The following is a 26,761-nucleotide window of genomic DNA, read 5'->3' on the forward strand; positions in this document are numbered from 1 at the left end:
TCATCCTACTCACTTATGAAATAATAAATTAAAATTTAAATATAATTAAGATAATAGTTAGGAATTTTTTAACTATCAATTTTAACTTATGTGATAATCAATCACCTAACTTATAATCAAAGTTGTGAAAATATACCTAATTAGCTAAATTGAAAATGTTTCATAATTTTTTTTTTGAAAAAATTAAATCAAGTGTCTCAACATGTAATTAAAGGGATTGTTTAAAATCTCATAGGAATCTAAAATGTCGCACACTCATCTTATCGTTGAACAAAATTAAAGGGATTGTTTATAGTTATTTTGCTTCATTTGATTGCCACTTTTTGTTATTAAATTTTCTTTCGATTCTTGAAAAAAAAAACACAAAGAAAATGCATGTGAACTATCCAAGTAATAATTAATTAAAGGTTAAAATCTTGGCATCCACACATTGAAGCAAAAAATCATTTTCCTCGATTAAGGGGAAAGGATATATATATAATGTATGTATCTCATTTAAAATTCATGAAACAATGTATAAGTTGAGTTTTTTTAAGCATCTTTCTAAACCTTAAACAAAAGTTCAGGCAAGCGCAAGCTGGCAGGATAAACATTTCCAAAACAAGAGCCCTTAACCATTGAGCAACACTAGCCAGGTTGGGTCAGTTTGTTGCATCTTGAATCAACTTCATTAGTTTAACCTCTGCGGTAAGAGATTAAAACGCTATAAATAACAGTTGATTTAGGCTACTAGGGGACTTCAATTCAAATTAGAAATAACCAGGGTATTATATACATAAGGCCAAAAAAATAAAGGTAGGTATATTTCAATGGCTCTCTTCAACCCATACCCCGAGTCATGGCAATTCAACTAGTCTTGCATTATTACCTCGGAAATGATCATATGCCATTTTGGTAATGTAAAGCTTGTTCGTGGAGTGAATTCAGGCCATGAATTTCGCAAACTTATCTTTCAAACAACCTCTGCTGGCAGAAGACTTGCTCACCATTTCACAAGACAAGCGACCATTAGTAACATTCCAATTTGAAGAATACTTGGTGATGAAGGGAAAACAAGTTAACAACTCACTTGATGAGGCAGTACACTTACGACAATCGATAAAGATTCATGAGGCAATGAGGTACTCTCTTCTTGCTGGCGGCAAGCGTGTCCGTCCTATTCTTTGTATTTCTTCATGTGAATTAGTAGGAGGAGATGAGTCCTTGGCGATGCCAATGGCCTGCGCTCTTGAGATGATACATACTGCATCTTTGATCCATGATGACCTTCCATGCATGGACAACTATGATCTCAGACGAGGCAAGCCTACAAACCACTAAGTTTTCGGTGAAGAAACTGCAGTTCTTGCTGGTGATGCTCTTCTCTCCCTTGCCTTTGAGCATATTGCTTCCAATACAAGAAATATTTCACCTGACCAAGTGGTTCGTGCTATTGCTGAGCTAAGCACAGCGATAGGGTCCCAAGGGCTTGTGGCAGGTCAAATGATGGATCTTGAGTGAGGGAAAAGAGGTGAGTTTGACAGAATTAGAGTCCATTCATGTGCATAAAACCGCCAAGCTTTTAGAGGCATCTCTAGTTTGTGGTGCCATAGTGGGAGGTGGAAATACTGCTGATATTGAAAGGGTTAGGAAGTATGCAAGGTGCATAGGGCTGTTGTTTCAGGTTGTGGATGATATTCTAGACGTGACTAAGTCCTCTGAGGAGCTTGGGAAGACTGCAGGGAAGGATTTGGTTAGCAATAAGGCAACATATCCCAAGCAGATGGGCATCGACAAGGCCAAGAAGTTTGCCTCTGAGTTGATGATACAAGCTGTTGGAGAGCTTGCCTACTTTGATGCTGCCAGAGCTGCTCCATTGTATCATTTAGCAAACTATATTGCTAATCGAGAAAATTAGGGAAGAAAATTTAACTGTATTAATTCTTTTTATTTGTTGGAAAATAAAAAAGTTGTGTAGCACAAGTTGCCAAATATATATATATATATATATATATATATATATATATATATATATAAGATATTTTAATTTCACAACTTTAATAAGTATTTTTGTTAATTTTCTGAAAGTAGAAAGAATAAATAAAATTTCCAAATCAGCTACAATGCCAAAACACAAAACCTAAAGTCTGGAAAGGGTCTCAGTTCTCAACCCTTTCTTAAACTCTGTTAATGAAAAGGAACTGATAGAATTCATGTGACTTGAACACCAACACTTGCACAACCTAGCTCTTTTCAATCAATTCTTCAAAAGCAATTCTCCTCAGCACAAGAATGAGGGCATAGTTGACTAGATAACCTGGTTTTTGCCATGCCATTTGTGAAACAAACAAACAAACCAACAAAATAAAGAGGTATACAGTGTACTAGATAGCTCATCTAAACCAGAAAATAGGTTCATGGTGTGAGGGGGAATTTTGGAGTGAAACCAGGGAAGAAAACTCAAAGTTGACTCTAAACAAGGTGGTGGTGGGGATGGAGATAAGGAGTCTAGGCTCAGGGTTGACAAGTGCTAGCAGGTATGAATGCTGAGATTTTTAAATAAAGATGCAGAGTCTTTCAAACTCATTATGCTCTGCCAGCTCAAACTTATTAGGAGCTTTTTGATGCTGTACATATAACCAACTGCTAACATTTATTTGATATAAGCTTTAGTTTTGATCAAAAAATTTCAAGCAAAAAGAATCTCCTAGTACAAGCTACGGGAGAACCAACATTGAAAAAGTTTCACAATGGCAAGAGTTTTACATGCCCCCACCGCCACCACCCCCCCCCCCCCCCCCCCCCCCGCCCAAAAGAATAAAAAACAGAAGGTGTTTATTGCGTAACAATCCTCAATCTTGAAGAGAAAGTTTTATCCTTATGATTTTTATGCCACTGATGCATAGAAATTGATTACCACTCATAGGCATCAGAAGGCATTCATTTCTTGAAAAAGTTATAGCATGAAACAAAAATATAAATTGCTTTACATGGAATAAGATATTAACTCTAAGAAGGGTTTTTACATTTTAACTATATCTGTAAATAAATGCGTACTCTCATCTGATAACAAGCATCACAAAATGAAGTCTTTGATCCCAGTTGCATGCCAAGAAGAGTAGCACATCTTGTAATATTCTACCCCATTACATCAAATTTTGGGATAGGGTAGATACCTAATAACTTGTATAAAAATGACATACCCGTATAGTAGAAAGAATTAACCCATTACTTTTGGACGCCAACCAGCAATTACATCATCAGGGCTTGCGCGTGTTTTAACAAATGAATCCATCGAGAAAATTGTCTGTTTATGAGAAATTAAGCATGATCAGGAGCTTAGTTCAATATAGTTCTTGTGTATTTTGAACTGAAGAACTAAAAATCATGCATCTGATGAATTGTGAATGTAAGAGCACATTAAGATGTAAGAGGGGCAAAGAGAAAGAGCAAGAATTGTCATCAATTTTTTTCATATCTGATTCTTCATATACTGTAAGTGTTGGCCACAAAAGCAAAATAACAGATAAGTATTTCAAGCATAAACAACATACCTCCATGTAGGATTTCACATAGGGAAGTGTATCTGGAACAGACCATTTCTTATAATGCCCCAAAGCAATCTCAAGATGATATAACTTAGGTCCCAGAGACAAGTCAGCTGCAGAAATCTTCTCCCCATTGATAAAAGGGCCCTTTAAATGGAAAAAAAAAATCAATTATGCAGCAGGTGACTGGTTTCACCAACCAACTTAACAAAATAAGTTATTTCTAAGTCATCAATGATTGCTATTGCATCATCATAAAAAGAACAGGAAGGCGCAAATCTTAACATGTTTAACGAACCAGATGAATCGGTTATTCACATTACTATTATATTGATAAAATAAAATCTATAAGCTGTTCTGCCTAACGAAAAGCAATTGTGATCCATCCTAAGTAAATCAAGAAAGAGTCCTCACATTTTCTTTGATATAATCATTGAATGAGCTTAGCTCATTAAGCAATGCCTGCACTGTTCCATCAGCGGGGTCTTTGCTTTTAAGAAAACCAATAAATGTAGAGAAAATCTTCGAGCCACTACAAGAGAAAATCAAATGCTAGGCATAATTTCTCAGTTGATAATTCAATATTGGTCATTCAGAATGTTGTTAGAGATGAAGCTCAAAAATAAAAAGCAATTATGAGATAGTCATCCTAAATATCAAATCATGACAATTTCTCTAGAAAATTTGGAATTGCAGCCCTTCTTGATGATAAAATGAAGCCTCAACCATTCCAAAAAAAAAAAAAAAAACAATTACAACTTTCAATTATTTCTTATCAATGCCAACTGATAGAAATTTATGCACCAAAGGCTAAAATGACTCTGACCATGGTGCAAGTATTATGCATTGTTTATTGATCATTTAGCTAAAAAATTCTCTGAATATAAAGTTCTTAGTATTTACGCACTAAGACCTGTTTAACACTGTCTTTTCAGGTCTTGAGAATGTGCACACAAATCACCAAAATCATAAAATTTTAAATACCAAACAGCTGAAGGTCATGAAAATATCCAAATAAGCCGTCCCAATAATTCACCAGACAACCAACATCAACAAAGTAATGAAGATCCTTTCCTTCACCCTGGCTTAAGAAATAAATTGAGGCTTATTCAAGATATTCTGCAGTCTGCTTCTAACTGAATTTTAGTCAACTTTAAAGTCTCCATAGATATATTTTTTCGATGCTAGTTTCATTATTGTTTCCATAACATTTTAAGCTAAAGAGGCAGCCAACTGAGTTACAGATTTTCTGGAACTGTGCTTCAGGGTCCTAGCTTGATTATTTTTTAGACAATTAATCCTTCATGATGCAGGAGTAATAGTTTAAAAAAAGTATACAGAAAACAGTACTATAGCAGGGACTGCAAACATCATTGTTCACACAACTGTTTGTTAAATGCATATGGCAGTGAGCAGAGAGTCCTACACTGATGCTTTCTCCGGCGGGGTTACCAATGGTGGATCAGGGTACTTTTCTTCCAGTGACTGTGTAATGACATCAGAATCAGGAACCCACTTCTCATCAAGTTTTGCTACCGGAACTTTCCCTTCTGGACTGATTTGTAAGAACCTGAATTTGACCAATGCAGTGGTTAAAACATATGATTTCATTACAAAACTAACAAACTAAATATGATTTGGTGATAAAACAAATGCAAAGTTAAAGTATATGATTTTGTAGTAAAAATAATTATTACCATTCTGGCTTGTTTGCCAAATCTACCAACTTCATGTCATAAGGAAGATGCTTTTCCTCGAAAGTCAGCAATACCCTTTGGCAAAAGGGGCCTGAACCGCACAATCCCACAAACAGTTAACAATATTCCATGAACAACTCCCAAGCATATCATATTACTCACTTCTAAAGAATCGAATTTTCCTATTTCCCGCATTACAAACTTTATTCCCGATTCCTCTCACATACTTATTATACCCTAAGATTACCTTCTTTTATGAGCTGATTTTATCGGCCAACCTATCACATTACTCTTCTTTTACAGTATCCAATTTAAGAAAGCACAGAGCTTCAATCTTTATGCATTCTGTTTCATTGCGAATTTTACAAATTCAATAAAGCTAAAACTAAATATACATAAAATTTATTTCTTGTGCTTTCCAATATGTTCACACTCTTCTCCTTTCAGATTTTCTTAAATATCAAAATATAGTAAAAATTAAAATTAAAAAGTAGCTCAACTCTATTACCAATTAATTTCAGCAAATGCAAGATTACAACAACCTAAAAAAGAAAACAAAAGATTTAAAATAAATTTAAAAAAATTTAACTTTTCTTTTCACTTCAAATTTTGTCAGCATTGCAAACAGAGGGACCAGTTGAGTTTAAGTAGAGACTATACGTTCGAAAAACAAAAAAAAAAAAAAACAAAAGAAAAGCCAAAGCAGAGAAAGGTATATTACAGTCGCCGAGTTTGTTGGGAGTGGTGACGGAAGCTTTGACGCAGACTTCAAGAGGAGTAGTGGAAGTGGCCGCCATCGTAACTGCTAAGCTTCGAGAAGTTGTAATTCTGGCTCCGTTAGGGCGGCATAGGGCGTGGTTCTGAGGGAAGCGGAGGCCAAAGGCTAAGTGGTGCTTGAGTGAACAAGACAGAGCTGAGGCTGTCGACATCATTCTGCCGTGAAAATGGGTTGAAGCCAAAGCTTTGGGTTTGTTCTGGGTAAAATTGAGGTTGTTGTTTCGACATGAGGCTCAAACTTTTTATATGTTGCAGAGACCGGGCAAGTGCAAAGGTTTACCCATCTGACGCCAACTCACTTTTTCTAGAGAATACTATTTTCTTTTCGGCTCAAATTGAGTGTGTATGGGTTTAATTGGTACGGACATGGAAAACTTTTTTTTTTTTATTACAGCATATTTATATATTATTATTTAAATTTTTTTTACTATTGATAGATTTTAATATAAAATATTGAATAAGTAGGTATTGTAGGATAAAAGAAAGAAAAATTATCCTATAAACTAAGATGAAGTTTTTAAGCTTCACAAATAGAATTAAAAGAACTCAGCTTTTTACTTTCAAAAAAAAAAAATTAAAAGAAGTGTTCTATTATGATATATTCATGAATATTATAAATTAATTAATAATTAAATCAATACGTGTCAACTCCTTAACTCTGTTTATGGAATTTAAAAACTTCATGCCGTCGGTGAATAAATCATAATTAGTAACATAGTTTTGTGATAACCAATATATATGGTTTTTTTATAGCATTGTTAATTTTCTTTTATTTAAATTTTTTACTTTGGCAATGGTTTATCTTAGAAGAAGAAGGATCATATTTTATGTCAAATTGTTGATAAAATGATCTCATTTTTTATTTGTCTAGTATCTTTACTTCTTTAATTGCTTTTGCAAGATAAGAAAATTTCTCTTGTATGGTTTCTTACCTTTTCTCTCAACAATGTACGAAGACCAACTAAGAGTTTTGCTTTCTAAAATGATTGATTATTATCTGTTCTTGGCATGACTCTAGTCTTAAAAACATCTTCACACAATTTGAAATCTACTAGTTTTTTGCATTTTATATTTAATAATCATTATGCATTTCTATCTATGAGATGTTTTGAAATGGAGAAGATTAATGATACAATTGCATCATGAATTTCCCTATTTTGGTCATCTAAGGTCGTATTTCCATTTTTATCTTTTTTTAATAACTTTTAACATATCTTGTTGTTGGTCTCGAATAAGACAATTGTCTCACCATCCTTTCAAATGTTCAGAAAATTCTACTATTAAAGATTCTTTATTGCATTACTATAGAAGTTTGGTTTTGAATTTTATAAACACTCGAGACCATGTCATTTGTTGAAAAATATTAAGAATGTTATATTTAAACATCCAAGAATGTTCCATTCATATATTGCATTAATTTGTATTATATTTATTTTGAAACATACTGTATATAGGTTTTCTTCTAGATTTGTTTATGTCTAAGCCAGTAGCTTTCAGGTAGTAGTATTTTTGTGGTTCTTTCCAGGCTATTTTGTCAATTTGTCCAAGTTGGTTTGATTTAACTTAATTTGTTCATTTATCATGTATATTAAGCCTTGATCTGGAGTGTCTGGAGCAATCTTCTGGGATATTCTTGAGGTTTTACCTTCTAAATTGTTGAGTCTGTTTTGGATTTCTCTTAAGAAATCCTTTTGGTATTCTTGATGACATCTTTTTGGAACGTCATGTGGTTTGAATATGGCTTCAGTATGGGCTTTCTTTCCTTCTTTTTTCTCTTTGTTTGATTTTTGGTTGATTTTCTACTAAAGTTTTTATCTTATCAAATTGTTTACTAATCCTGTGGAGGTGTAAATTTGTATAATTGTTTTGTTCAATAATCACATCTTTTGAAGAGATTTATTCTCCTAGTTCAAGATTCCTAGTCCTTAAAAGGGACTCTCCTATTTCTACATTGTTGTCTTGCTATACACTACTTAAGTTGTATGAAAAAAAAAAAAAGGCTTTAAAAAACTAAAAATAGACAAGATGGTTCTGTTACTATGTTACAAGCGCACAAATTTTATATTTTGAAATTTGTATTGTGCAAAGTTGAATAAGCTATATAGTTAAACAAAGCTAATAGTATTGGAATCTAATTAGCTAATAATATCATAATTTACCTATATCATTGGCGAAATCATTATTTAATTGCAAGATAAGTTAATAGTATCTTAACTTAAAAGAATCACACTGATTTAGTCTCTAATCTATATAATTACTAGAATTATATTAATACAACTATTTCCTGGAGGCTTCTTCGCCAAAACATAATCTATTGCATACATTTCCACTACAAGAAAGTTTACTTAGAGAAAAGATAATCAAGGCTTTCCAAGTCGGCCTCATCAACCTCCTCATTTTCAAGACTACTACTACTATCATGCCCAATTTAATCAATCCTCTTCACCAGGTTCTCTTTATCCCACTCATCATTATCTTCTGTACAATCATTTCACACCTAAGCACGCTTCTTTCCTAAATACCTTGTCTACTAATGAAGAACCAAAGTTTTTGGCTCAAGCGATAAAATTTCCAGAATGGCATGAAGCTGTGCAAGCTGAGATTAATGCTCTTGAGGTAAATAATACATGGAGTCTTGTCTCGCTTCCTCTAGGAAATTAAACAACCCATTGGCTGCAAATAGGTTTATAAAATTAAATGACATTGCGGTAGGTCCATTGAAAGATATAAAGCCAATCTTGTTGCCAAAGGGTACACTCAGCTCAAAGGGATTGATTACCTTGAAATATTTTTTGCTTTTGTGGCCAAACTTGTAACTGTTTTGAGTACCAATTGCTGTTGCAGCAACTATTCATTCGACCTTTATATCAACTTGACGTGGATAATGCATTTCTTCATGATAATCTAAGGTAGATTATTCCATATTTTATTGTCATACATCCACTTACAACTTGCTTGTTTTGGACTACCTTAAGGATCTCGATTGCCTTTAATATTTCTTGGGGTTTGAAGTATGTTCTTGACATTCTTGCTGATGTAGGCTTATCTGTTGCAAAGCCTGCTGCTTCCACCAAGGAGCAGCACCTCAAACTCATATACTTTAACGGTGAACTCCTCTTAGATCCTTCATCCTGCAGGCACTTCGTTGGGCGTCTTACATATATATCTTACATCCCTCTCCTAGATATCGTTAACAGTGCTCATATTCTTAGTCAATTTATGCATCAACATCGAAAGCCCCACACGGATTCTATGCTTCGTTTACTTGGCTACTTAAAAGGCACACCTGGACAAGGCATCTAATCATCGTCTTCTGGTCCACTTCATCTTGCAACATATTGCGACTCTAATTGGGCGAGTTGCCCTGTGACCCGTTGATCAACCAGTAGTTACTGCATATTTCTATTGGTGTCTAACTCATCATCTGGTGAGGCCGAAGATGGTGCCATGGCCATTGGCCACATGTGAAATCACTTGGCTCACATATCTCTCATCTGATCTTGGTTAGTTACAAGCCTTTTTCACCAACTACATTATATTGTGACAACCAAGTTGCCTTGCACATAGCTGCTCCAGTTTTTCAAGCTTACAAATAAATAATAACGTCACATTTTTTTCCCACACAAATTTTATACAAGAAACAGTATATTAAATAAGTTATATTCAATAATAATTATTATTATACCTATATCTTCAATATGTTTTTTCTCAACTAAATAGAAAATTATATTAATGATAGTAAGGTGTATAAAAAAGGGCATCCGCTCATGGGTGCTAGAGCACAATAAGCAGTACATAAGTTCCAAGTAGCCTAATTCAATCCATTATTAATAGGGTTTGAGTTTGAATTTGAATATCTCAAAATTAGCGAATACTCAATCCGTTACCATCCTTACAAGGTTACTTTTGTAAAATGAGAATCAAGGTAAAAAATTCACAAGTCCCAAGTAGCCTAATTCTAGTAAAATCTTATGATATTTGCATTAAAATTTTGAATTTGACTCTAGCATCAAAATAGGGAATTTATGACAAGAAAAATAATTATTTTGAGTATACATAATTAAAGTACACCAAAAAAAAAAAAGATCAATATTATAATTCAACTCCTCTTACCATTCTCCAAATATGCCCAAAATGGGAGAGGCAACTCACTAGTCAACACCAAAAATACTCTTTTTCTCCAATATTACCACAGTTATTTCTACTTAGATTTTTAATTTGATTTATCTTATAAATATTTTTGTGTTTTATGTTTGTGTTATTATTATAGTTTGGCAAGATTAAAAGGTTAAGAGATGTCTTAAAATTTTGCAAGGAAGATAATTAATTGAAATTTCTTTTATAATGATTAGCAAATTATATAATCTCAGAAAAGGGGCAGCTAAAAAAATATTTCATTACATAAAAATTATTCAAATAATTCTGATCGTTAGAATGATCTTTATGAGTTGGGCCTAGTTGGCAACATCAAGATTCTTACACTGCAAAAATATTCCCCACATATTTTGCCAGCGAATTGATATATATGTGGTCAACGAGTTTTGTGGACATGGCAAAGAAAGTGACTCTTGCAATTATTTATCATTGTCATGTGGGGTTTTTTTCTTTTTCTTTTACCAGAGGTGTTTACGAGCGAGGTAGGTTGGGTCAATCTAGCCTCCTATTTTAAGATCAAGTTCGAATTTAGCCCATTTCATTTATTTAATTATTATTTTCATAATATTTTAAAAATGATTTAATATTCAAATAATATAATTACGTGGAGTCGGGTTGAGTTCGGGCTCAAAAATCTATTTCCAAACGCTTGAACACCTTTGCTTTGTTTATTACGATGGCTGCTATTTTACCCTAAAAAAATCTGAGTTTGTTATATTTTATACAAGATGAAGAAATTAGGTAATTTTTGAATAAGCCTTTTATTATTATTATTATTTTTTGAGTGCAATGCAACTCACTTTCTCAAAAATAAAATTGCCAGCGGTTGCCCTTAAACAATTACTACCTACAACAAATTGATTCCTACTTGATGCTATCCATGAATTTCAAACATCATCTATATTATATTTTTTAATTTTCAGTCTTATAATTATCATATGGAAGGTAGAGGACACGCAGGGGCGGAGCGTCCCTTTGTAATGGAGGGGCGGGGCGGGGGCCTTAAAAATTTTGAAATTTTTAATATATTATATATTTTTTAATAATTTTTTAAATAATTTTTTATTAAATAATTAATATAATTAAAAAATAAAAAAATGATCTTACAGGCCCATTCAATTTTACTCAAATTTTTAATTTTTTTAAATTTTTTAACTTTCTCCACTCATCTTTTTCTTTTTTTTTTCTTTATATTGTGAAATTATAAAAAGATAAAGTTTTTATTTAACTTTTTTTATTTATATTATTATTATTTATTTTTTTAAATTATATTCTATTTGCTCATATATTTTAAATATATATATATATATATATATTTTAAATTTCTACGAATCATCAACCACATTCTTTTTTTTTTGTTATATATGTTATATCTCTTACTTGTCATAATTTCTTCTTTCTGTTATGTGAATTTTATTTTTAATGATTTTAATTTTTAAAAATTAAAAAATTATTATAAATGTAATTCTCAAATATAAGTTCTAGTGTTGCACTATTGGTTGTTGTTTAAAATTTCACTAATATGTTATTTTTTATTAATCCTAAATATATAAGAAAAAATTATTTTGAGTATATGTTTTTAATGTGCTTTATATTTTATATTTAATTGAAAAAAATTATCTTGAGTATAAGAAGAAATTATTAATTCTGTATATCATATTTAACTATTTATAGTTTATGCATTATAATTTAATATTTAGTATTACAAACTTAATTATAATAAAATAAGAATATTAGATGTTGACAATATTAATTTTTTAATCGTTTATATTAAAAAAGACAAGACTTCAAAACAAAATGAATAATAAATTTTTTACAAATAATTTAGTTGTTTATATTAAAAAAGATATTACTATCGTTGAACAAAACTTTTCTAGAACACTATTATAAATTTTTTTTTGTTTCTTTTGATTTACATGTTATATAAAATTATTATCTATTATAAATCTTTTGATTTTTAATGGTTAAGTTCAATATATTGGTTTTAAAAAATTTTAACTTTTATTCTTTTTAGCCTTTGACCCCTCTAATAAAAATTAGTTAGCTCCGCCACTGTTTACACCATTTTGGGACTCAACGAACTTGATAAAGACAAAAGGTTAAAAAGCATTGTTATTTTGAGATCGTTTCAAGGGAGAAAGTTTAAAGCAATTACAGCATACTTCAGATATATAACTAATAGAATTGATTGCAATCCAACTTTTATGAGAATTTCACTCTTTCATGCATGCACTTGAATATCAATAAATAAATTCATATAACAAGTTATTTGGAGATCATAGTTATTTTGTTTTATTTGATTGCCACTTTTTGTTGTTAAGCTTTCTTTCGATTCTTGAAAAAAAAATGCATGTGAACTGTCCATGTAATAATTAATTAAAAGTTGAAATCTTGGCATCCACACATTGAAGCAAAAATCATTTTCCTCGGTTCAGGGGAAAAGATATATATATATATATATATATATATATATATATATATATATATATATATATATAATGTATGTATCTCATTTAAAATTCATGAAACAATGCATCAGTTGAGTTTTTTTTAAGTATCTTTTTAAACCTTAAAAAAAAGTTTAGGCAAGTTGTCACAGTCCACACCAACCCATGTAAGGTATTGTCCACTTTGGCCCGTTAGCCTTATAGTTTTGTCCCACAAAAGGCGCTTCACATGTTAAAGGTAGTGTGAACCCTTATATTTTCAGTATCACTCTAGTACATAACCAATGTGGGATTCATGACTCCCCTCTCTAAGATCATGTCATCCACCTTTACTCCCTGTTGGGAGTTATCTCTTCGATGTAGGGACTTTGTGACTTACCAGCTGAGAGCATTATCTCTATGATGTAAGATTCACGTCTACGTGAGAACCGTGACATCCTCCCCCACTTCAACAAGAGTCCATTATCTTTAGTGGTACATTGCTAATACTCAAAGTCCGCTCTGATACCAATTGTTACGATCCACACTAACCCTTGTGAGGTATTGTCTGTTTTAACTCATTAGCCTAATGGTTTTATCCCACAAAAGAGACCTCACAAGTTAAAAGTGATGTGAACCTTTATGTTTTCAGTAGACTTTGTGGTTCATCCATTGGGAGCATTATCTCCATGATATTGGATTCACATCCACGTGAAGACCGTGACATCCTCCCTCACTTCAACAAGGGTTCACTATCTTCGGTGATATATTACTAATACTCAGAGTCTGCTCTGATACCAATTGTCGCGGTCCACACTAATCCTTGTAAGGTATTATCTGTTTCAGTCCATTGGTTTCACAGTTTTGTCTCACAAAAGATGCCTCACAGGTTCAAAGTGACGTGAACCTTTATATTCACAGTATCACTCTAGTATATAACCAATGAGAAAATTCATGGCTCTCCTCTTTAGGACCATGACATCTATTCTTACTTTTCACTACCCGTTTTTTTTTTCGATGTGGGACTTTGTAGCTCACTCGCTAGGAGCATTATCTCTATGATGTGAGATTTATGTTCATGCAAGAACCATGACATCCTCCTTTACTTTAATAAGGGTCCACTATCTTAAGTAACATATTGCTAATACTCAAAGTCCGCTATAAAATCCATTGTCACGGTCCACACTAACCCTTATGAGGTATTATATGTTTTGACCCGTTGACCTTACGATTTTATCCCACAAAAGGTACTTAACAGATTAAAGGTAGTGTGAACCCTTATATTCACAGTATCACTTAAGTGCATAGCCAATGTGGGATTCATGGCTTTCCTTTCTAAGATCATGACATCTACCCTTACTCCTCATTGGCAGCTTTTCTTCGATGTGAGATTTTATGGCTCACCCGCTGGGAGCATTATTTCTATGATGTGAGATTCGAGTCCACAAGAGGACCGTAATATCCTTTCCCATTTCAACAAGGGTCCACTATTCTTAATGGCATATTGTTAGTACTCAAAGTTCGTTCTGATACCAATTGTCATGGTCCACACCAATCCTTGTAAAGTATTGTTCGTTTTGGCCTGCTATCTTAGCGATTTTGTCCCATAAAAGGTGCCTCACAAATTAAAAGCGATATGAACCCTTATATTCTCAGTATCACTCTAATACATAACCATTATGGGATTCATTGCTCCTCTTTTTAGGACCATGACATCCACTCTTACTCTTCATTGAGAATTTTTTCTTCGATGTAAGATTTTGTGGCTCACTCACTAGGAGCATTATCTCTATGATGTGAGATTCATGTCCACGCAAGGACCGTGACATCTTCCCCCCACTTCAACAATGGTCCACTATCTTTAGTGGCACATTACTAGTACTCAGAGTTCGCTCTAATATCAATTATCACAGTCCACACCAATCCCTGTGAAGTGTTGTCTGCTCTGACCCGCTAGCCTCACCGTTTTGTCCCACAAAAAAAACCTCACAAGTTAAAGGTAGTGTGAACCTTTATATTTTCAGTAAATTTTGTGACTCGTTCGCTGGGGGTATTATCTTTATGATGTGAGATTTATGTTCACACGAGAATTGTGACATCCTTCTTTACTTCAACAAAGATCTACTATCTTGGGTGATATATTGCTAATACTCGAAGTCTGCTCTGATATCAATTGTTACGATCCATACCAATCATTGTGAGGTATTGTTTGCTTTGATTCGTTGGCTTCATAATTTTGTCCCATAAAAAACTCCTCACAAGTTAAAAGTGGTGTGAACCTTTATTATTTCAGTATCACTCTAGTACATAACCAATGTGAGATTCATGGCTCCCCTCTCTAAGACCATGACATCCACCCTTACTCCCCATTGGTAATTTTTTTTTTTTGATGTGGGACTTTGTGGCTTACCCATTAGGAACATTATCTCTACGATGTGAGATTCACGTCCATAAGAGGACTGTGACATCCTCTCTCATTTTCATAAGGGTCCACTGTCCTCAATGACATATTGCTAGTATTTAGAGTCCGCTCTGATACCAATTGTCACGGTCCACACTAATCCTTATGAGATATTGTTCGCTTTGACCCGCTGACTTAAAGATTTTATCTCATAAAAGGTACCTCATAGGTAAAAGGTGATGTGAACCCTTATATTCTCAGTATCACTCTAGTACATAACCAATGTGGGATTCATTACTCCTCTCTAGGACCATGACATCCATTCTTACTCTCGTTGAGAGTTTTCCCTTCGATGTGAGACTTTGTGACTTATCTGTTGGGAATACTATCTCTATGATGTGAGATTCACGTCTACGCGAAGATCATGACATCTTCCCCCACTTCAAAAAAAGTCCACTGTTCTTAGTGGCATATTGCTAGTACTCAGAGTTCGTTTTGATACCAATTGTCATGGTCCACACCAACCCCTGTTAAGTATTACCTGCTTTGGCCCTCTAACCTCATGGTTTTGTATTACAAAAGGGACCTCACAAGTTAAAAGTGATGTGAAACCTTATATTCTTAGTAGACTTTATGGTTCACTCGTTGGGAGCATTATCTTTATGATGTGAGATTCGTATCTACGCGAAGACCGTGACATCCTCCTCCATTTCAATAAGGGTCCACTGTCCTCAGTGACATAGTGCTAATACTTATAGTCTACTCTGATACCCATTGTCACGGTCCACACCAACCCACCTTTATGAGGTATTGTACGTTTTGGCCCATTGGCCTCATGATTTTGTCCTACAAAAGGTGCTTCACAAATTAAAGGTGGTATGAACCCTTATATTCACAGTATCACTTTAGTACATAGCCAATGTGGGATTCATGATTCCCCTCTCTAGGACTATGACATCTACCCTTATTCTCCGCTAGAAGTTTTCTTTTCGATGTGAGACTTTATGGCTCACTCACTAGGAGCATTATCTCTATGATGTGAGATTTATGTTCATGCGAGAACCGTGACATCATCCCTTACTTCAACAAGGATCCACTATCTTGAGTAGCATATTGCTAAAACTCGAAGTCTGCTTTGATACCAATTGTCACGGTCCACATCCACCCTTGTAAGGTATTGTCTGCTTAGGTTCATTGGCTTCACGGTTTTGTCCCACAAAAGGGACCTCACAAGTTCCAGGTGGAGTGAACCCTTATATTCTCAATATCTCTTTAGTACATAACCAATGTGGGATTCATGGCTTCCCTATCTAGGACCATGACATCCACCCTTACTCCTAATTGAGAGTTTTTTCTTCGATGTGGGACTTTATGACTCACTCGTTGGGAGCATTATCTCTATGTTGTGGGATTCACGTCCACACGAGAACCGTGAAATCTTCCTTCACTTCAATAAGAGTCCACTGTCCTTAGTGGCACATTGCTAGTACTCAAAGTCCACCTTGATACCAATTGTCACGATCCACACCAACCCTTGTAAGGTATTGTCCGTTTTAACCCGCTAGCCTCACGATTTTGTCCCACAAAAAGTGCCTCATAGGTTAAAAGTGGTGTAACCCCTTATATTCTCAGTATCACTCTAGTATATAGCCAATGTGAGATTCATGGCTCCTTTTTCTAAGACCACGACATCCACCCTTACTCCCAGTTAGAAGTTTTCTTTTCGATGTGAGACTTTGTGACTCATTCGCTGGGAGCATTATCTCCATGATGCAGGATTTGAGTCCACGCGAGGATCGTGACATAAACGCAAGTTGGCAAGATAAACATTTCTAGAACAATAGCCCTTAACCATTAAGCAATACTAACTAGGCTGGGTCGGTTTGTTGCATCTTGAATCAACTTCATTAGTTTAACCTCTGAGGCAAGAGATTAAAATAACTATAAATAGCAGTTGATTCAGGCTACTAGGGGACGTCAATTCAAACTAGAAAAAACTAAGTATGGCTAGGGTATTATATACATAAGGCCAAAAAAATAAAAGTAGGTGTATTTTAATGGCTCTCTTCAACCCATACCCCAAGTCATGGCAATTCAACCAGTCTTGCATTATTACCTCGAAAATGATCATATGCCATTTTGGTAATGTAAAGCTTGTTCGTGGAGTGAATTCAGGCCATGAATTTCGCAAACTTATCTTTCAAACAACCTCTGCTAGCAGAAGACTTGCTCACATTTCACAAGACAAGCGGCCATTAGTAACATTCCAGTTTGAAGAATACTTGGTGATGAAGGGAAAACAAGTTAACAACTCACTTGATGAGGCAGTACCTTTACGACACCCGATAAAGATTCATGAGGCAATGAGGTACTCTCTTATTGCTGGCGGCAAGCGTGTCCGTCCTATTCTTTGTATTGCTTCATGTGAATTAGTAGGAGGAGATAAGTCCTTGGCGATGCCAATGGCCTGCGCTCTTGAGATGATACATACTGCATCTTTGATCCATGATGACCTTCCATGCATGGACAACGATGATCTCAGACGAGGCAAGCCTACAAACCACAAAGTTTTCGGTGAAGCAACTGCAGTTCTTATTGGTGATGCTCTTATCTCCCTTGCCTTTGAGCATATTGCTTCCAATACAAGAAATATTTCACCTGACCGAGTGGTTCGTGCTCTTGCTGAGCTAAGCACAGCGATAGGGTCCCAAGGGCTTGTGGCAGGTCAAATGATGGATCTTGAGAGTGAGGGAAAAGAGGTGAGTTTGACTGAATTAGAGTACATTCATGTGCATAAAACCGCCAAGCTTTTAGAGGCATGTCTAGTTTGTGGTGCCATAATGGGAGGTGGAAATACTACTGATATTGAAAAGGTTAGGAAGTATGCAAGGTGCATAGGGTTGTTGTTTCAGGTTGTGGATGATATCCTAGACGTGACTAAGTCCTCTGAGGAGCTTGGGAAGACTGCAGGGAAGGATTTGGTTAGTAATAAGGGAACATATCCCAAGCTGATGGGCATCGACAAGGCCAAGAAGTTTGCCTCTGAGTTGATGATACAAGCTGTTGGAGAGCTTGCCTACTTTGATGCTACCAGAGCAGCTCCATTGTATCATGTAGCAAACTATATTGCTAATCGAGAAAATTAGGGAAGAAAATTTAGCTGTATTAATCCTTTTTATTTGTTGGAAAATAAAAAAGTTATGTAGCACAAGTTGTCACGATTGCCTTTAATATTTCTTGGGGTTTGAAGTATGTTCTTGACATTTTTGCTGATGTAGGCTTATCTGTTGCAAAGCCTGCTGCTTCCCCCAAGGAGCAGCACCTCAAACTCATATACTTTAACGGTGAACGCCTCTTAGATCCTTCATCCTGCAGGCACGTCGTTGGGCGTCTTACATATATATCTTACATCCCTCTCCTAGATATCGTTAACAGTGCTCATATTCTTAGTCAATTTATGCATCAACATCGAAAGCCCCACACGGATTCTATGCTTTGTTTACTTGGCTACTTAAAAGGCACACCTGGACAAGGCATCTTACTATCGTCTTCTGGTCCACTTCATCTTGCAACATATTGCGACTCTAATTGGGCGAGTTGCCCTATGACCCATTGATCAACCAGTAGCTACTGCATATTTCTATTGGTGTGTAAATCATCATCTGGTGATGCAGAAGATGGTGCCATGGCCATGGTCACATGTGAAATCACCTGGCTCACATATCTCTCGTCCGATCTTGGTTTGTTGCAAGCCTTTTTCACCAGCTACATTATATTGTGACAACCAAGTTGCCTTAGCACATAGCTGCTCCAGTTTTTCAAGCTTTACTTAGGCCCTATCTCTACTTCTTATGTCTCTAAAACTGAACAATTAGTAGATATTTTTACTAATGCGTTAGGAGTCAACAAATTTAATAATTTGGAATCCAGGTTGGGCATTTGTAACTTATATGATCCAGCTTGGGCCTTGAGGGGGGTTATATATGCTGGAAATTTAATATCATATACATATCCCATGTAGAAATTAAGCAGAAACACACCAATATCAGAACTTGTTAATTACAATTCCTACCTAATTACTTAATTTGCTAGTTAAAGTGTTTTTATTTAGCTGTGTTATAGTGTAACTGCTGACTGTCTCCATATCCAAACACAAAAAATTAATATTACTAGTAAACATTTTTGGTAAATCGGAGGAAGGTAGAAAGAGGGGAAGAGGATTTATATATTGAATGTAGACTCTTTTAATTAAAGAGGGATAAAAATTGTTACTTCTACACTTAGAATATGATTCAAATTTTGAAATGAACGGATAAAATTTAAGAGATGAAACACTCTCTCTTTTTGCCTGGCTCAAAATTATTACATATAAAAAAAAAGTTCATCAAATTACAAGTAAATAATGTCACATTTTTTTCCCACAAAAATTTTAGACAAGAAACAGTATATTAATAAGTTATATTTAATAATATTATTATACGTATATCTTAGATGTTTTTTTTTTCTCAGTTAAATAGAAAATTATATTAATGATAATAAGATGTATAAAAAATGGTATCCCCTCATGGGTGCTAAAGCACAATAAGAAGTACATAGGTCTCAAGTAGCCTAATTCAATCCGTTATTAATAGGGTTTGAGTTTGAATTTGGATATTTCCAAATTAACAGATATTCGATCCGTTAACATCCTTACAAGGTTACTTTTGTAAAATGAGAATCAAGGTAAAAAATTCACAAGTCCCAAGTAGCCTAATTCTAGTAAAATCTTATGATATTTGCACTAAAATTTTGAATTTGACTCACATCAAAATGGGGAATTTATGAGAAGAAAAATAATTATTTTGAGTATACATAATTAAAGTACACCAAAAAAAAAAAGGTCAAGATTATGATTCAACTCCTCTTACCATTCTCCAAATATGCCCAGAATGGGAGAGGCAACTCACTAGTCAACACCAAAAAAACTCTTTATCTCCAATCTAAGTAGAATGAGATTTTTAATTTGCTTTATCTTTTAAATATTTTTGTGTTTTATGTTTGTGTTATTATTAAAGTTTGGCAAGATTAAAAGGTTAAGAGATGTCTTAAAATTTTGCAAGGAAGATAATTAATTGAAATTTCTTTTATATAATGATTAGAAAATTATATAATCTCAGAAAAGGGGCAGCTACAAAAATATTTCATTACATAAAAATTATTCAAATAATTCTGACAGCCAAAATGATCTTTATGAGTTGGGCCTAGTTGCCAACATCGAGAGTCTTACACTGCAAAAATATTCCCCACATATTTAGCCAGTGAATTTATATATGTGTGGTCAACACGTTTTGTGGACATGTCAAAGAAAGTGACTCTTGTAATTATTTATCATTGTCATGTGCGGTTTTTTTCTTTTTCTTTTACCAGAGGTGTTTACGAGCGAGGTTAGGTTGGGTCTATCTAGCCTCCTATTTTAAAATGAAGTCCGAATTTAGCCCATTTCATTTATTTAATTATTATTTTATTATCAAAATATTATTTTCATAATATTTTAAAAATAATTTAATATTCAAATAATATAATTACGTTGAGTCCGGTTGAGTTCGGACTTAAAAATCTATTTCCAAACCCTTGGACACCTTTACTTTGTTTATTACGATGGCTGCTATTTTATCCTAAAAAAAATCTTAATTTGTTATATTTTATACAAGATGAAGAAATTAGGTAATTTTTGAAATAAGCCTTTTATTATTATTTTTTTTTTGAGTACAATACAACTCACTTTCTCAAAAATAAAATTGCCAGCGGTTGCCCTTGAACAATTTCTACATACAACAAATTGAATTCCTACTTGAAGCTATCCATGAATTTCAAACATCATTTATATTATATTTTTTAATTTTCAGTCCTATAATTATCATATGGAAGGTAGAGGATAAGCTTTGCACCATTTTGGGACTCAAGGAACTAGATAGAGACAAAAGGTTAAAAAGCATTGTTATTTTGAGATCATTTCAAGGGAGAAAGTTCAAAGCAATTGCAGCATACTTCAGATATATAACTAATAGAATTGATTGCAATCCAACTTCTATGGGAATTTCACTCTTTCATGCATGCACTTGAATATCAACAAATAAATTCATAGGCAGAGTTAAATGTAAAGTAAGCCCCACAGTGTTAGTAAACTTCATATAGGGGGACCAAGAGGAATAAAAAAAAGGAAAAAGAAAAAGGACCAAATGGCTAGGGAATATATAGTGGTTTTCCTTCTCAAGGAAATGGTCAACTACCTCAAAGTTAAAATTCACCTTTGGCCCATAGTACCATTAATTTATGTCCAATACAAGTACTTGGGACCCTAGTGCCCAAAACCCCATAGGAAAACATGTGGAGGCTGTTTGGGATAAGCAAGGAACTGCCCTTGAAAAAGAGATCTCTTTGCCTTTGCCCTATAGCATAATCCTGCTTGAGGCAACAGTAGCGTAATGTGAACGGCTTTCAACTGTATAGCAAGTAGGGACACCAAGGGACCTAAAACCATTATTGGTAGAAATAGAGATTCGAACTTAATTTTTTTTTTTTTTGAGTAGAAAGATAAGCATTCATTTACAATTGAGTCAAATAAGAACCTAAATTATTGATCAAAATAATAAGAGAAAAATGAATTTGAGATTTTATTTGATGTCTGTAGTGGGAGAAAGTATCTGAAGAAAACATGGTGCACATGGAGGAGATTATATGCAATGTCTCCTCTAATGTCCTACCAAAAGCATTGTACAATAACGCATATGGGACTACGAAATGTTTGGCAGTTGGATGACAAACTAATCCGTGTTTGGTATGGGTGACCTTAATGCAGATGAGTGTAGATTGGAGAGAAACAAACATGTCTGTAGGGCTAGGCATGCAATGCAATTCACCCACTTTTTCCTAAACAATTACCTAGCAAATTTAATTTGGACTTGGGAAGCTTTTTATTTTCTCTTTTCTATTAAGTTAATAGAGGGGATACAAAGTCTCCTCTTCAAACAAGACAAATGATTATCGACTACTTCCATTGATACCACACCTGAAGAAAGTTACATAAATGTCACTTATCTTATCTTTTTTATTTTTATCATTAATTAAACCAAAATTCTTAAACACAAACATAAATCTATTCTTAAAAAAAAAACTCAATTAATTTCCTTTACTTCTTTTCGCTCCCTACTCTTCAAAAACATAAATTAGGATATATATATATATATATATATATATATATAGAAATCATTGAAAAGAAAAATGAAGAAAACACTATACTAAAAACATGAAATGGGTGCATTGGATTCCCCCTAGTTATCGAGATGAGATTCTATCTATATCTAAAAATGTACAACCACAAATGCGATAAGTAATTGCCCAATCTTGGGGTTGTGCTTTGTGCGAAACAAACACAGCTAGCTCATCACATGCATGGCTGCCCCATGAAGAGGGAGGGGTCCTTGGTGTACGAGAGGACGGTGGTACTGATGTTAAACATGGGACCATCTTTGGCTATCCGTCAAAGTTCGCAACTCTTTTGTAAAAACCAGCTACTACTACTACTACTACTTCTACTTCTTCCACTATTTTGAGCAAGTGAGAAGAGTTGCAGCAAAATGGGGCTCTTTGATTTGACACCAAATTTGTCATCTCCCACTCACCGTTTCTCAACCAACCAATACTCCCTCCTCCTTAGCCCTTACTCAAAGCCTTAGTGATTCCACCACTTCGTTTTTTTTTGTCTTTGACAATGATCCATTTTTCCTTCTTTTATTTTACAAACTATTTTCACTTTTTTTTTTAAATAAACATTATGTAATTCCAACATACATGTCAAATCCACTTTTCAAAATGAATAGAGTTTATAAGATGAGAGAAAGTTACTTTTAATTCTTAACTCTGAAATTATTTATATAAAATAAATAAATACATGTTGATTGAGAGTTTTGTATGATTTGAATTTGATAATAATTTGTAGAGCGTTCAAGTAAGGGTGACAACAAGAATGTAATGTCCTCATTGGCTTGTAACATAATTTCAAAAGCATTTGTTATTGGAATTTGTTTATAAGTAATACAAATTATTAATTATTTAATAATGGATACTCTTTGTGATTTTTTTTTTGGAAAAAGCTAATTTCATCTTTCTTTTAACCTTTTTTGAGTCTGTTTGGCATAGTTTTTTTTTTTAGCTTAAAAGCTTTTATGAAGCTCTTATGAAAATAATAGTTTTTAAATTAAGTTGACTCTGTTTGGTAAATTTACTTTTATAATTTTTTTTATAAATAATTTGTTTGACCAAATAATTTATATAAGTTCTAATTTTGAATAAAATTACCATAAAGGGTATTTAATAAATAATTTTCTATTAATCACAAATTCCTTTGTTCATAATGAAAAAAAGTTAATTTTATTTTTTTATTTATAAAAAGTATAAAAAGTATTTTTATATAACATATAATTTATAATTAATAATAAATCATATAAAAATGAAAACAGATAATGTTGGAATTATTTTTAATAGATGAGGACATTTTTAAAACAAAAAGAAAAATTCTCCTAAAAAAGAGGTGTGTTTTTAAAAAAAGAGGAGAGAAAGCTCCCCTCTAGAGCTTTTTCTAAAACTCTTTTTTTCAAAATTTTATTCTTTAAAAAAAAGTTGTTTATTTTTTTTAAGAGTTTCTCCAAATTCTTGTTTGGCCTGACTTTTGCTTTTAAGAAGTGGATAAGTTGAAAAAAAGTTAGGCCAAACAACCACTTAGTGGAAAGCTTAAATAGTTCTAATTTCTTTTGTGAAGTTTTATCCATATATATTAATCATGGTTAGCCAAGGGCTTAAGTGGAATTTTGGATTAGTATCCATCTCATTTCTAAATAAATGGGCAATGGGCTGGGTTAGTTAATCGGTGCTAATTAGCTTAGGTGGAGTCAACTATTCGATACCTTATAAGCAAGTTTCAGTTAAGATAAGGCAAAAATTAGTGAATATCCTAACCCCATAAAAAAAATAAAAACCTATTATTCCTTTTTCCTCTTATTTCATTTTTTACATGTCCCCCCCCCCCCCCCCCCCCTTCCTTTTTAAAGAAAAAATTTAAAAAGTACATATAAAAAATGAGGATAAAGTTCCTTATATAATTTTCTCAAGTAACTATAATGAATATAATTTGAATATTTATATCTACATTGGCTTGACATTGGTCTCATATCAATTTTATCTTGATAAATCAACAATTTTTAAAAGCTTAACTTACTCTCATAGGAGAACCTAAAGAAAATGATATGACAAACCTAGATTGATCTTTACTTAAATTCTGTGGAAGAGCAAATGCCCCAACTAGGGCAAGGCAAAGTAGAATTGAACTCTCTAGGTGCTATAAGTTTATTTAGACCCATCCCTATCACCAGCTGTTCATCACAAACTCAGTGATTAATAAGTGGTAAAAAATGTTAGCAATGATCATGAAAATGTACAAGAGATTGAACAAAAACAAAGCTAATTAAAGGGGAAAAGGTTGTGCTTCCTTTTTCTCTTTTCTTTTGTTTTGCTTACTAGCTAGGTAGACCAAAGCAAACAAGGATGCTATAATGCATGAATGCATGTGAAGTGTTTGGTTATTAAAGAAGCCTATGCTTTTCTCCTTTTTTAATTTTTTTGGTACTTTTGAATTTGTTTTTGTTGCCTTTTTTATCATTCAAATCTCTCGAGCTCTCCTTGCCTTTTTTTGTTACCTTTTTTATATATGCCCTGTTGTTTTTGGTTTTTTGTTTGCTTGATTATGGTGGTGGTGTCCTGTTGGTTGGGGTAATCAAGCAGTTCTTTAATTTACTTGTTAGGATAATGGCAGATTTTATGCTCTATCTTGTTGGGTTGCAGGTTCTAGCCGTGTGAATGAGTCTTGTAATAAGGTACACCAGGTGAAAAACTTGATAGGAAAGTAATTCTATAGCTTTCCCATGCAATAAAATCATATCGCTTTTCAAAAAAAAAATTGAATTATCTAATTCTAAAACTACTTCATTTTCCTTTGTCTCCATTTTCATTCCTGGAGGATGAGGGTGACTCAGTTTTCCCTTTATTTTCAAAGTGATCTAATCGACTATGGCGATTTCTATATCATTTAACAAACAACTGGCATTAATCAAATAAGGCTTTGTTTTTAAATTTGATTATTTAATCCTTAATCAACTGTTTGTATGTACTTTGTTTGCATCGTTTATTGCCGGCATGAATACTTGGAAAAGCAATAATCTAAGGAATCATTAGTAATTACTTAATAATTAATCATCTAAAATAGTCACTCTAAGCACCGAGATTAACAATCAAATACAAAATTTATATTTTAAAATAATTCGTGGGGTTTTACGCAATGAGACAACATGGTTTACAAGTAGGATCTTTAATTTACAATTAAGGAATCTTATTGACTTCTATTTGCACGAGGAATGCTTCGCATGAAGATGCCAATGACAAATGGCAAAAAATTAAGGGTATTGCCATGTGAATGAAGGCAACCATGTAAGGCTTATATTGAATGAAGGTGAAGAGAAGATTTTGTGTTTGTTGTAATTTGACCATCTCTTTTGAATTCTTCTTATTGTTTATTTTTTTAATTCTCAACAAATTTTGAAGAAGAGTTCACTACTACTAATTTGTCTGAACATTTATAGTTTATAAACAATGCCATAATTTATAAATAAAGCACTTATTGTGTCTACTCAAATACAAAATTTGATAATATGTCTTTCACTATGACATTCTCCTTTGAATCCAAATACACTTCGGAGCTTCCAAGTAGACACATAAACCAGTTGATTCAGGGAAGAGAGAGATTCTCTTTGTGTATCTGAATTCCGATGAATTTTCACGTGATATTGTTATTTTTATATGTAGTGACGAATTTTATCATTTAAAATTTACTCGTTTAATTATAAAACCAGATGTAATTTTTTTAATTTTATATTTGATTATTATACTCACTTATATGTTTTAAATTTCAGATAAAGAATTCTTTTAATTTTTGGACAAAATTGACATTCTTGTCTAGAAATTTTATAATATAAAGAATTTTTGAAGTTTGGAGTAGGTATTTATTACCTTTTTGTTTATCTTTCCCGAAAAGTCCAGTAAGCTTCGTATCCACGTTAGTTTCATGGATTTCTAAAATCACCAACCTATGAGTGTTCGATTAAACATTCAAATTGCAAAGCTTTCCTTGGGAAGATAATCATTCAGTACTAATCCACCATTACCAAGGCTAAATGTGCAAGCAATTATTTTCTAGATTTGATACTCCTAAATTTTCTGATTTTCTTTTTTGGGATTTCTCGCTGAGTGTTGCTCATGGTTACCAAAATTATTCTTTCTGCTTCTTTAATTTACATGGTGGACAATATTTATATGACTCATGGAAGATGCACTGTCCTCTTCATATGGATTATTTTTCTTATTGCTAGATTCAAAATAGACAAAAAAACCTCAAAAAATAAGTGTCTTTCTTTTAATTATTTTTACATATGACGAGTTAGAAGGAGCTGGTGCCTGGTGAACAGATTTGAACTTTGAACGTAAGGTCAAGTTTGAACCATTATCTCACACGTACCATGAAGCTTTGTATGAAGAGAATAATATATAGTGTTCTTCGTACTTGGTAAAAAAGATGCATAGTTTTATTGATATATAGAGATATATATATATATATATATAGTTTAGCACACATTTTCTTTTCATGAAATTACATATATAAGAAGACATTGTAATTCTTATTCCTTTTTTGTT

The 26,761-nt window shown here is 33.3% G+C and overlaps 2 protein-coding genes and 1 pseudogene across 3 annotated transcripts; 2 read left to right on the plus strand and 1 right to left on the minus strand.

Moving 5' to 3' along the window:
* Positions 1 to 1,002: 1,002 nt before the first annotated feature.
* LOC18601868 (geranylgeranyl pyrophosphate synthase, chloroplastic/chromoplastic-like) lies at positions 1,003 to 1,897 on the plus strand (annotated as a pseudogene).
* Positions 1,898 to 2,943: 1,046 nt separating this feature from the next.
* Positions 2,944 to 6,295, minus strand: DHAR3 (dehydroascorbate reductase 1). 2 transcript variants are annotated; one of them, XM_088805818.1, is made up of 6 exons: positions 5,946 to 6,295; positions 5,225 to 5,315; positions 4,954 to 5,097; positions 3,942 to 4,059; positions 3,534 to 3,650; positions 2,944 to 3,286 (listed from the first exon to the last, which is right to left on the minus strand). In XM_088805818.1, the coding sequence occupies exons 1-6, from the start codon at positions 6,154 to 6,156 to the stop codon at positions 3,200 to 3,202; spliced, it is 768 nt and encodes a 255-aa protein (XP_088661944.1). In that variant the 5' UTR covers positions 6,157 to 6,295; the 3' UTR covers positions 2,944 to 3,199. The 2 variants fall into 2 exon arrangements, with proteins under 2 accessions (XP_088661944.1, XP_007033019.2); XM_007032957.3 differs by having other exon boundaries at positions 3,534 to 3,674; positions 5,946 to 6,291.
* A 10,901-nt stretch (positions 6,296 to 17,196) lies between these two features.
* LOC18601871 (geranylgeranyl pyrophosphate synthase, chloroplastic/chromoplastic-like) lies at positions 17,197 to 18,297 on the plus strand. Its single transcript, XM_018119285.2, has one exon. The coding sequence runs from the start codon at positions 17,272 to 17,274 to the stop codon at positions 18,127 to 18,129; it is 858 nt and encodes a 285-aa protein (XP_017974774.2). The 5' UTR covers positions 17,197 to 17,271; the 3' UTR covers positions 18,130 to 18,297.
* Positions 18,298 to 26,761: the final 8,464 nt, after the last annotated feature.

This window comes from Theobroma cacao, chromosome 4, assembly GCF_053813885.1.
Source record: "Theobroma cacao isolate CCN51 chromosome 4, ASM5381388v1, whole genome shotgun sequence".
Taxonomy (NCBI): domain Eukaryota; kingdom Viridiplantae; phylum Streptophyta; class Magnoliopsida; order Malvales; family Malvaceae; genus Theobroma; species Theobroma cacao.

What these genes read in the sequence shown, in the direction of transcription:
- DHAR3 (XM_007032957.3), bottom strand. Translation starts at nt 6,156, where the DNA reads ATGATGTCGACAGCCTCAGCTCTGTCTTGTTCACTCAAGCACCACTTA. An exon ending in TCCCAACAAACTCGGCGACT is followed by an intron (nt 5,316 to 5,945) that starts GTAATATACCTT and finishes TGTGCGGTTCAG; the next exon opens with GCCCCTTTTGCCAAAGGGTA. An exon ending in ATGATTATATCAAAGAAAAT is followed by an intron (nt 3,675 to 3,941) that starts GTGAGGACTCTT and finishes TTCCATTTAAAG; the next exon opens with GGCCCTTTTATCAATGGGGA.
- LOC18601871 (XM_018119285.2), top strand. Translation starts at nt 17,272, where the DNA reads ATGAAGGGAAAACAAGTTAACAACTCACTTGATGAGGCAGTACCTTTA.